General features: G+C 48.1%; 1 protein-coding gene across 2 annotated transcripts in view; it reads right to left on the reverse strand.

Annotated features, from left to right (window-relative positions):
• The window catches only part of LOC119181214 (tyrosine-protein kinase SYK), a 381,065-nt gene that overhangs the window by 219,600 nt on the left and 149,160 nt on the right, over window positions 1–12,305 (reverse strand). For both annotated transcript variants that reach the window (XM_075882940.1, XM_075882939.1), the window contains exon 2: window positions 9,814–10,091. In XM_075882940.1, coding sequence (XP_075739055.1) covers window positions 9,814–10,091 — 278 coding nt within the window. The remainder of the gene's footprint in view (window positions 1–9,813; window positions 10,092–12,305) is intronic.

The following is a 12,305-nucleotide window of genomic DNA, read 5'->3' on the forward strand; positions in this document are numbered from 1 at the left end:
TCGCTAGCCAGCGCTAGCCTGCAAATCTCGCCGGTAGGCGAACAAGGAAAAAAAAGTACCCCTTCCCGAGCGACATCAACGGAAATGGAAGCTTCGCCCACCTCCAGTTCCTCATGGGAACATCACTCGCCACCCTCGTAGTCTCCTGCGAGATCAGACGCGACATGGACGACAGCCGAAGCGCCTTCGTTCTGATTCAGGCCACCTACTCTCCCTTCCATCTCTGCTAACATCTTGGTGCCCGAAACGCAGCCCTAGAACTCTCCAACAGCAGTGGGCGAAAACGGCGGCACAATTTTCTTTCAACCAGGGAGAGGGGGGAAATCGGCACTGTATCTGCATGTTACACTGCAAATGTCGTCGTCTGGAGAGGGTGAACAAAACGTTTATTTGATATTCTGCGCAAGAAAATCGGTAAATGGTATACTGGAGGTGCTGCGTTAGAGTGTCTCGAGCGTGCAGTGGAGGCAAACGAACGCATCATGTCACGTCACACGGCAGACATGAGCGCTATTTGGCAGTTATCTTGGAAAACGAAGCGCGCGCGCCCTGCGCGCCCGTCTTGGACGTGATAAAGCGTAGAACGCAAGGTGACGGGTAGCCCCCCCCCCCCCCTCCGTATTGTCTTAGCAAAGCGCTGGAACCACTTGCCTTTCCGTGCAAGCCTTGCCTGGTCAGCGCAACGTGATAAACGCCATGGTTCTTGTAATTACTTAAGCATGCGTTTTCTCGTAAGAGACACACATAAAAAATATTGACGTGTTGCTATGGTGCCTCAGATATGCTCAATAATTACTTTTTAATTGACAACCACAAAAGTATGAACGCGGAACCTTGAACAATATTAACGGGTGCTGTGGATAGGGTCGGCCGTTTGAAATATCGTTTGGCCACTTTGGTGCCGTTTAGGGTACGTTAAGGGAGGACAAACAGACAGGCAGACCAAATTTTTTGGGTCAAAGGTCCCTAAGAAAGAGTATCGTCTTTAAAAATCCTACTTCCTCACTGCGTTGCGAGACGCCGTCACGGCTTTCCGCACCGCAAACCCGTCATTCCTTTGTGTGCGCGTCAACTTCCAACGAAACAACGTGGTCGTACTCAACGGTTCACCCGCGGACTCTACAGCACTCTTGCAGGTACGTTAGATCTGCGACCTCATCGTCAAGTCAAAGCTCTTCGTCTCCAACACCTGCGTGGGCACTGCCCATAGAGTTGACGCGGAGATTCACGTTGACGACATCAAGACCAACCTATAGTGTCAGCGGTGCTCATTGTGCCGTGCCACCGCCAATGCTGGTCTCTTACCTTGACCTTAGAGGGCATCATCGTACCAGCGGAAGTGTCACTATTGAAGCTTCAGAGGACGGTACGACCTCGTCTGCCACGGCCCTTCAGTGCACCCGCCGTGGTCGATACGGTCACACATCCACGACGTACTCGCGTGGCGAGCGCTGCCTTCGTTGAGGCGGCAGCCATCTGGGGCCTCTGTACCACGGAGCTCCCAGCCTGCCTCAACTGTGAGGGAAATCATGCAGCCAACGAGCCGCGCTGTCTATCCCGGCCGGTCTAGCGCGAGGGCGCCGTCATCCTCGCCTCTTCAGACGGCTCCGTGACGCACCACCGAGCGCTGTAACGCGCCAGGACTGCCGTCAATGACACCAACAAGCGGGGCAGCATTGTAGTCGAGAGAATGCGCCCGCTCCTATACGAGCGCACCGGCTGCCCCCACCGAACGAACGGATGCGGCGTCTGTTGCGCTCACCGCTGCCCTACGTGCGGTGCTGGGGTTACTGCCGACGGATTCTCTGGTTCACGAATTATGTGCTGCGGCTCTTGCCGCACATGTCTCTATCGCACCGAGGATATAGTCGTTCAGTAGTGCACACTCACCGAGACCTTGAGGACTCGCTTCTGTGAGTGCTCTGTGAGTGTCAATGCGCCATTTAAGCCCAATACGCTCACATTGAGCGAATACGTTCACCGGTTTTCTCGTAGGTGCCTCCAGCCGGCTGCATAGTGTGGTGTTTCGGGCGCTGGCCAGAGGAAGAGGACAAAATGGTTCCCGCTGTATTTTTTCCTCTTCCCTTTACTTCTTCTCTATCCTTTATCTTCAATTACCCTAGCCTTTGTGCCAAGTTTTTTAGGCGACCTCCGTAAAAGAGAGACAGTTGCGACACAGCATTTGTATCTTCCTCTTGTTTATTCAAAGCCACTTCGTCTGCTGATACACACACCTGTCCATCCTGCTATATGGGAATAGTACATAGCAGTACAATTAGTACACACACTTGCCCATCCTGCAGTACAGGAATAGTAATAGCAGTACGAATAATAATAAGAGCTATAATATGGACCTTCAGGGAGACGTCACGTTTACTGTATTTCGAAGAACAGACACCGGATGGCAAGAAAATTATCTACCTCTGAAGAACGCAGAAACCCTTGCCACAAACTATTGCGGCCGACCTAAGTTCTGAAGCGAACCTATCAGTTTCACATGCTTTACACTGTGCTAGGCTTTCGTGAAGTCTAAAGTTACTGAAGCGGAATGTTGTTTCTGTTTATTGGCATGCTGCATTCCAATTTTAAGATCAACGTGATACCATCAGGATCTGCAGCAGAATGAGCCAGTGTTCTTACTACACTTTCTAGTTCTGCGGCTCTTCAAAATCCTCAATCCTATGGAGGGACTGGGGTTGGCATAAGAAAACAGTCATAAAGCGACTTTCTAGACCCAGGGCTATATCTTCCAGAAAACTATCCGGTTGACCTGGTGTTTACACAACAGATTCCACGTTTTTCAGTCGCGGAAAACTTTCTTGGTTTTCAGCAAAATAGCGCTCTTCTGTTGGCTGTATTTGAAAGGAACTCACATTGTTCGTTATCGCATTAACGGCGGTTCTCTAAAAAATAGAGGACGCATATTTAGAATCACCCTGGTTGCGAGGGCACTGATTGAAAAGTAATTTTTTTCTATGCAGCTTTTATTAGCCTATATACCCGCGAAAGTTCGCATTCTACCAAGGAATAGTAGACACGCTTTGTGAGCTTTGTATGATGAATGCGGAATTATTCAACGAGTCTTTAATATTTCAGTTAATCTGTTAGCCCCTGATTTCCTATCATCTATACGGTTCGATAAAGCCGCTCGTAATACTTTCCGAAATGATTTAAAATTTACAGGGGTAACCGATAGTCTAATCGTGGAAATAACTTGGCATAGGCATGTGGTCGCTACATGTGCCAGACTTATTCGCAGACCATGGTGAGATGGACAGGTTAACAAAAATTCAACCCAAAAATTGATTATGAGTGATTACGCATATGTCACAGAACGAGCGCTAAAAATGGGCGCGCCGCCAAATTCTTGCGATAACGCGCGGGAGAGCGCCGCGAGGTCTAAAAAAAAAGAAAAAAAAGAAAACAAACATCCAAGGCTCCCCGGGCGCGCGACTCTCTCCCCTCGGAAGCGTGGCTTCGCCGACGAACCTCCTCACCCCACATCGGCGGCCAAGAAAGCACTGGAAATTTCTAGAAGGAAAGGGGCGTGTTCTGCCGGGTTGAGTCATCGGTCGGGGACGGCCCTCGTACAGTCTCGCGCCTCTCCCCAGCCTTCGCTGCGTATCGCGCCGACGAAATGACGAGAACTTTCTGGAATGTCGTGCGGAAGATATTTAACCGAGCAGTGGAGACGTGAGGTTTCCTGGAAGAGAAACTTCGCAGGAGAAGACGGAAGTTAGCGCCCGAGCGCGTAGGGATTCCGCCATGTAGTCGGCGAAGGTTTTGTCCGTAGAGACAAAGCAGGAGAAGAAGATGATTTCCACCTGAGGGGTGAAGGCTCGAGCTACAGGCAAGAGAGTGTGTTTACCGCTATCGAGCGAAGACGCGTGGCGACAGCTGCGTGTGTGAAGCCGACGTGTTCGGGCGAAGAAGTTTGAAGCTTGGAGAGTGGCCAATTGAAGACGCGAGGTTTCCTGGAAGAGAAACTTCGAGGGCGCGGAACGACAACAACGCTGGACTTTGAGTGAGTGATTCTCGGAAGAGTATCATCCAGACTTTTGTTCCAAGAACTTTGGACTGGATAGGTTTTCTATCTCTTTAGTCTTTAAGTGTCTTGGTTGTTCAATGCATGCGACTGCATTGTAGAGCGTATCGTTGTCTGTGTCCGTTGTTTTGAGTGTGGCTGATTGTACTGTGTAGTACGTTGTTTGATTGGTGACGTATTGTATGTAACTATTGTGGAGTGTGCATTCTTGTGTATTGTTTTCGATCTGCCATTTTTGAGAATATAATATTTGTTTTGTTTATCAACTCTCGGCTCTGACTTGTTCCTTGGGCCACAACCGGCGTCCGCTGGCGCGCCAAAAAGGAAATTGTCCACGCTTTCGTGGTGCGGTTCGGGGGCCAATACTTCGGCCCTTGGAATTAGCCCGGCGATCGCCTCCCTAATTAACGGGACCTGTGTGACAATTAATCTGGCGTCCGCGACACAGGACCTTTTGGTGCACAGTGTGTCCAAAGTAGTGAGAAAGAGCCTCGAGTTGTTGATAGTGCTATCGGAACGATTTTGTGTGTTGTTCAGTGTTCTCGTTAACGAGTGCAGGGGAGTGTTCCGATAGACTGATTTAGGCAGATACTTTTTGCACGCGGCAAGGTTTTATTTGCGAGTTGCGAGACAAAATGGATCTCGAAAAGTTAGTCGCTCTTGGTGAGAAGATGGGTCTTTCTGGCGCCGAACTACGGAAGTGGGTCACCCAGAAGGAAAAAAGAAGAAAAAGAGAAGGCCAAAGAAGAAAAGGCAGCTGAGCTGGAAAAAGAAAGGCTGGCGGTCGAAAGATCCAAAGCGGAAAAAGCAGCTGAGTTGGAACGAGAGAGGTTAGCAGCTGAGAGGGCCAAGGAAGAAAAAGCAGCTGAGTTGCAACGAGAGAGGTTGGCAGCTGAAATGGCGAAAGAAGAAAGAGAGGCAAAGGAGCGACAGTTGAGAGAAGAAAGAGAGCAGCAATTGAAGTTGGAGCTGGAGAGAGAAAAGTTGGCAGCTGAAAGGGCGAGAGAAGAAAGAGAAGCAAAGGAGCGACAGCTGAAAGACGAAAGAGAAACAAAGGAGCGACAGCTGAAAGAAGAAAGAGAAGCGGAGGTGGCTGAAAGGGAATGGCAGCAACAGCACGAGTTGGAACTCGAGCGGCTCCGTTTGCAACAGCGAAGTGAAACTCCGGTCCAAGTTAGAGTTGAAACCAGCGAACGGGAGGAGCATGGCTTCCGCTTGAACCCAAGCAAGCTGCTCGTGGCATTTGATGAAAGGAAGGACGATCTTGACGCGTACCTTCACAGATTTGAGACGATTGCAAGGAGCCAGAATTGGCCGGAATATCAATGGGCAACTGCTTTGAGTACTTGCTTGAGTGGTGAAGCACTCAGTGTGTACGGCAGGCTGACGCCGACCGATGCAGCGAACTACGCAAAGGTGAAAGCTGCTTTGCTGAAACGATTTAGATTTACTGTGGAAGGATTCCGGGACAGATTTCGGACAGGAAAGCCAGCTGATGGGGAGACGGCTACGCAGTATGCCGCCCGACTTAGCCCTTATTTCGACAGATGGATTGAACTTTCAGGGACAGTGCAGGAGTACGATGAGCTTAGAGAGCTCCTAATCAGAGAACAATTTCTTAGTAGTTGCCACCCAAGCCTGTCGCTGTACTTGAAAGAGAGGAAGGCTGAGTCACTTGAAGGAATGCTTGAATTGGCTGATCAATTCTTGGAAGCGCAAGGTGGAACTAATTTGGCCAAGGTCAAGAAGGATTGTCCCGGTGATTCGAAGAAATTGGCTCCCGAAGAAAAGAAGCGTGCACCAGAGAGCACTCCGCGTTGTTTTCTGTGTAACCGAGTGGGTCATCGCGCGAAAAACTGTCGAACGATCTTTACGAGCCCTACGGTAGTAAAATGTTTTAAGTGTGGTCAGACTGGGCACAAAGCAGACGCATGTCCAAACGGAGCGAGTCAAACTCACCAGGTATCCTGTGTGCAAGCGGCACCGAAATCCGATAATAATGCCGTCACCGATGGATTCGTAGAGTTGAAGAATGGGGAGAAAATTCCTATTGTGGGTGCTGTAATGTCAAAACAGCCTACCGTTGTTACGAAGCGAATGCCAACGCTGCCTGGAAAGGTTTCGGCAAGAAGATTACGGTGCTAAGAGACACCGGTAGCTCCACGATTATCGTGCGGAGGAATTTGGTACGGAAAGTGAGTTGACAGGCAGAACGAAACCGGTTTGCCTAATTGACCGTACGGTCCGGATGCTTCCCGAAGCAGAGATTGAGGTTGAAACCCCGTACTTCAGCGGGAAGGTTACTGCTTTATGCATGACGACCCCCCTTTACGACCTTGTCATCGGAAACATCGCCGGGGCGCGAGGACCGAATGATCCGGAATGTTTGGGAGAAGACCCTAAGACAGAGCCCTCGCCAACCCAGCGACCGCGAGATACAATGGAGGAGCAGCCCGTGGCGGATCTCACTAGAGCCCAAGGTGAAGCCGCGGCTCAAGAGACAGCGAATGAGAAGATGATCGTGTTGAATGAGTTCACGGGCCAAGCAACTGGACTTACATCGGCACGACCTCTACCGACCGACAGTGTAAAGGAGACGGAGTTGGCCAGCCGGGCAAAATGTAGAGACATGATCAAGCTGGTAAATAAACCGACACGACCTGTCGAATGTTATGACCCGTTAACGGTGTCGAAAGTGACAACGATGGCTGAGACGCTGCCTCAAATACCGTCGTTGGAAGGGGCTCGCCGGAACCAAACGAGCAGAAACAATAAGAAGAGATCGAGAGAGCACCGCAAGAAAGGGCGCAAGCGCCGCTCGAAATACACAGTATAGGTGCTGAGGTAGAATGGTAGAATCGGATTGTGTTTGGCAGGGCTGAGTGCCATATGTTGTGTTAATGTTCTTGTTGTCCTGTGTCGTAACTGTATGTTGAGTGAGTCAAAATGTTTGTTTCGGTGATGTGATGTATAGTACTGATGTGAGTATAGTAATTGTTGTAATGAGAGAACTTTGTACGTTTGTATTGTTCGGAATGTGTGATGAAGTGTTGTAGTCATGTACCTGTGGCTGTATTTCATGTGTCATGAGATTGAATTACAATGTACAATTGTCTTGAGTGATCTGTTGTGAATGTGACGTGTCATAAGCGACGGACTATGTTACAGTCTTTGAGAGTGTGTGGTGACTATTCGCGCTCGTTTGTTAATATTACGAGATAATATTCTTAAAGTGGGGGGCAGTGTCACAGAACGAGCGCTAAACATGGGCGCGCCGCCAAATTCTTGCGATAACGCGCGGGAGAGCGCCGCGAGGTCAAAAAAAAGAAAAAAAAAGAAAACAAACATCCAAGGCTCCCCGGGCGCGCGACTCTCTCCCCTCGGAAGCGTGGCTTCGCGGACGAACCTCCTCACCCCACATCGGGGGCCGAGAAAGCACTGGAAATTTCTAGAAGGAAAGGGGCGTGTTCTGCCGGGTTGAGTCATCGGTCGGGGACGGCCCTCGTACAGTCTCGCGCCTCTCCCCAGCCTTCGCTGCGTATCGCGCCGACGAAATGACGAGAACTTTCTGGAATGTCGTGGGGAAGGTATTTAACCGAGCAGTGGAGACGTGAGGTTTCCTGGAAGAGAAACTTCGCAGGAGAAGACGGAAGTTAGTGCCAGAGCGCGTAGGGATTCCGCCGTGTAGTCGGCGAAGGTTTTGTCCGTAGAGACAAAGCAGGAGAAGAAGATGATTTCCACCTGAGGGGTGAAGGCTCGAGCTACAGGCAAGAGAGTGTGTTTACTGCTATCGAGCGAAGACGCGTGGCGACAGCTGCGTGTGTGAAGCCGACGTGTTCGGGCGAAGAAGTTTGAAGCTTGGAGAGTGGCCAATTGAAGACGCGAGGTTTCCTGGAAGAGAAACTTCGAGGGCGCGGAACGACAACAACGCTGGACTTTGAGTGAGTGATTCTCGGAAGAGTATCATCCAGACTTTTGTTCCAAGAACTTTGGACTGGATAGGTTTTCTATCTCTTTAGTCTTTAAGTGTCTTGGTTGTTCAATGCATGCGACTGCATTGTAGAGCGTATCGTTGTCTGTGTCCATTGTTTTGAGTGTGGCTGATTGTACTGTGTAGTACGTTGTTTGATTGGTGACGTATTGTATGTAACTATTGTGGAGTGTGCATTCTTGTGTATTGTTTTCGATCTGCCATTTTTGAGAATATAATATTTGTTTTGTTTATCAACTCTCGGCTCTGACTTGTTCCTTGGGCCACAACCGGCGTCCGCTGGCGCGCCAAAAAGGACCACTTCTAAATTGTCCACGCTTTCGTGGTGCGGTTCGGGGGCCAATACTTCGGCCCTTGGAATTAGCCCGGCGATCGCCTCCCTAATTAACGGGACCTGTATGACAGCATAAAAGTACGCTTTCTTTTGTTTATACATACAAAATTAGCCCAATCACACAGACGTTCCCTATTCAAGCCTGTTCTAAAGCCCCAAGAAATATGATGAGAATTAAAGTCCTCGCTAATTTATATTTTTGGCAATATGAAACTGAAGTATCCTGAACAGCAGCATTCTTCACACCCTATGAAAAATATGTATTAATTGACAAGAATGAGAGGAATCCCAGAATAGCAATGTGTAACGCTAGAATCTAACTTTTTGAAGTTGATGACTGATATGTAATTTTAGCTCTATGAGCAATTCTAGACGGTATAAATACTGCCAAACCAGCGCCCCGAGAAAGTTGGTTTAAACAAAACAAGCGGTAATTTTTTTTATTTTAATGCACTTTTCATCTGTAAGGCGATTTCCTTGTAAAACAGCATCACCTGGAGAATAATAATCTCAGAGATAAAATAAAGCAGTAGCTCCTGGAAAAATAGATAAGTGATTTCACTGTAATACAGTTAAACTACCGATTTTGGCGAAATGCTAACGACATCCTCTGCTTTCTACAAGACTTCAACTTTTAAAAAATGCTCTTATAACGAATTTTTTCCGGTATTTATTCTTCTTTGATTTCAGTTTCACGGCGACACCTTATTTTTAGGCTGCATTTGGTTTCTTTTTTGGTCAAAGTTTATTTGTTCCAGTTGCGAGTGAGCCATAGAGCGTGCCTTTTTTGTTTTCAATAGAGCAGTGGGGAGTAGTAGAGTCCACGTAATTTTGTGGCACGCATTGATTCACGATGACAGTTTTTCGCAGCCATCATTGCCTTTCCCGTTGCGTGGTGGTGGGCTAACTGTGAGAGCAATATGAAAGTACAGTGTGTGCGATTACTGGCACCAATATTTCTGCGGCACGTGCCCATTATGAATCACGATGCAACAACATATTACGGGAGCTTAAACAGCTTTGCCGGTTTAAACAATGGAGATGATCATAATCCTTGATTTTAGGCGTGTGGTTGTCGCAATCGCACCTATAGTAGTAGTTCGTGCGGCCCGGCGTACGCCTTGGTGAATGTTAGTGAACATATGATTTTCCTCGCGCTGGCAAACTCGCCTGCGTTTGAGACTTGCTTCGCCAGGTGCCGCAATGAACGCAGCTGCTCACAAGCAAGCCAACTGTTCTTTCATTTACCTCACTGTTTGTCATCATTATTCTGCCGGTCAATTGACTCTCATCTTATGTTAAATTATGCGCTGATATTATACGCGTCATCGTTTTATTCTTTAGACTGCCATTGTCCGAATATCCTCGAGCGGAACTTCGTAAGAGAGACACCGGAGCGTCACTGGGCCCTGGCTGCGCGAATAACGGCGTGTCCCTTCTCACCTGCACCTGCGAGCCTTCGTATCCGGTAGTGTAGCACGCTGCGGTCGAAGCACAGCGAGAGCACGTAGTCGGGCCCACTTCGGCGCAGCAGGTACAGGCCGTCAGCGCATCCCCGCTCCCAGAGGATCCACTCGGCCGTCTCGCGACTCACGGAGCCGTAGAAACAGGCCGCTTCCTCCAGGGGCTCCGCCGAATCACCCCCGTCCCCGTCCTCGTCGGCGGCGCCGCAGCACGACGGCTCGGCCGACAGCGTCACGCCTCCGCCCACGCTGCCAGCCCTGCGACGACAACAGGGAACACGTTGTAGCGAGTTTAAAGAGGACAGCACGGGAGTGTGCCCAAGTTGCACCTCGTTTACTAAACATTCATTAGGTCAAAAGGTCCACATGCTTAATCAAACGCCATTATTGATATGGCGTCAAAACACGCGATGCAAAAAAAAGTTCACATGATGACGTCATCATGACATCGTGCATTACAAAAGCTATGAGGTTATCGTAGTGTCAATAAGACGTCAAATGACGAGCTGTTAAATGATGACATTATTGCGGGGTATCGTCACTTGACCAAACATGGTCCCATCACAAGGTAGTTTAGATCCAGGGGAGGTACGCAAAGGTTGCAAATGCCACAATTAGAGAGACATTGTGAAACGACGTTAGTACAGGAAGTTCGCAGTGTGATGATGATCAATGCATTAACTGAGAAGAAAAAAAATCTCAGCATATTCACGGAGTGCGTCATGATGAGTGGCGCGAAGCGTCCGTCAGACCATTCGCACCTCCGTCCATCCATTTGTTCTTGGTTCCGTCCCTCCGTGCTTCCGTCTATGCGACCGTCCATGCATTCGTCGGTCTGTTCGTCTATCCATCCATCCATACGTCCATCTGTGCGTTCGTCCATTCGTTCGTGCATCTGTCCATCTGTCCATCAATCTATTAACACTCCAAGTACTGCCATCTCGCATTTTTTCATCATATATTCATCATGTAGAAGTACCGCCATCCAGCGGACATTGCAAGGACTAAACGAGAGGTAGTATGGCCGGACTAGAGAGGCGGCATGTGCGCACTTTTTTACGACGTGCGGTTCGTGTGGAGTTCCCATCCTTCACAGCCGCTAGTTCATGGCACTGCGGCCCAACCTCAAGTCAAATCGAATCAAGTTTTATTATTTCATAATAACATGTACGAAAAAGGATACAGAGAAGGAAGTTCCGTAGTATACACTGAAATGGGACCTCCTATGAAACGTATACATAAGTGTATGTTTTGGCGACAACAGTGCAAAAATGAGGGAATACAAGGTTAAAAAACGAAATGCTGATACAATAAATGACCATGCTCTCATTAACTATATGCAATTGGAAATATTAAGTGTAAAACATATTAATATATATATCTATATGGATAGCACGAGATGAGAAAAAAACAAGAGACTGAGAAAGAGAATGACAGAGCGAGGCAAAAAACTGGTTAAGCAGAAGAGTCACTAAACCTTGTTAAAACCAAGGAGGTTACACCCAGCGAGTTTAACGTGGCAAACATATCTGGTCAGATATGCCGAAAGCGCGTCCTTCTTTTACTAGTTTTTTTAAGCATCAAATTCAAGGAAAATTTTTATTGAAATTAAGTGACCGACACTCGTCTCTGTAGGTTAGTTCATCAGAAACAACTATTTATGGCTAACGCGTGCGGCTTTCCTCCTCAATATAAAGGAGTGCACGCTTGCTGCTCCTCTAGTCCTGCCGTGGAAGTGGCTACCTACTACTACTACTACTACTACTACTACTACTACTACTACTACTACTACTACTACTACTACTACATAAATCGCGGACGCACGACCCGCGGCTTAAGGAGCTTCGCCCCTAAAACAAGGCTTTCATCTTGGAGCCGTCTTAAAGGAATGCATGGGTGACCCTGTGTGGCATTGACGTAGGCCTATTAGGGTGAGATGGTAATCAGGAGTAAGAAAATAGGTAATTATACGACGTCTACGTGCAATATACAGTATACTGTTGGCCATTGAAAGCAATGTCACAGCCTACTCTTCTTTTTTATATACTTGGTGTTCAAAGTAAAGCTGTATGATTTTCTTGGGAACTTAACACTGGTAAGACATGAAAACGACCTCTGCAGATAACTCATGTATCCAGGAGGACACAAAGTTATACAATAATTGTGGCTGTAAGTGGCCCAATCAACCAAGAATAAATATATGATATTTAAGTGACTGAAGCAAGTGGGAATATCTGTGTTGAGAAGTTGGGGACACTCGCATTTCTACACGGTTACACTTAACACAATTCATCTAGCACGGCTTAGCTTCGAGATATGTAGTGGCGAACTTTTATGGTGCAGTGCTTGATTATGCATGCAATGCGGCAACGATCGGCGCAATGTTCCTCCCCGGTGTGACGGATTATCATAGCTTCATATCGTCAGCCGGCAGTGAAATGGCAATTGCTATCATCGTTGCAAATTCCTTCA

Source organism: Rhipicephalus microplus, unplaced genomic scaffold (genome assembly GCF_043290135.1).
Source record: "Rhipicephalus microplus isolate Deutch F79 unplaced genomic scaffold, USDA_Rmic scaffold_14, whole genome shotgun sequence".
In the NCBI taxonomy this organism is placed as follows: Eukaryota; Metazoa; Arthropoda; class Arachnida; order Ixodida; family Ixodidae; genus Rhipicephalus; species Rhipicephalus microplus.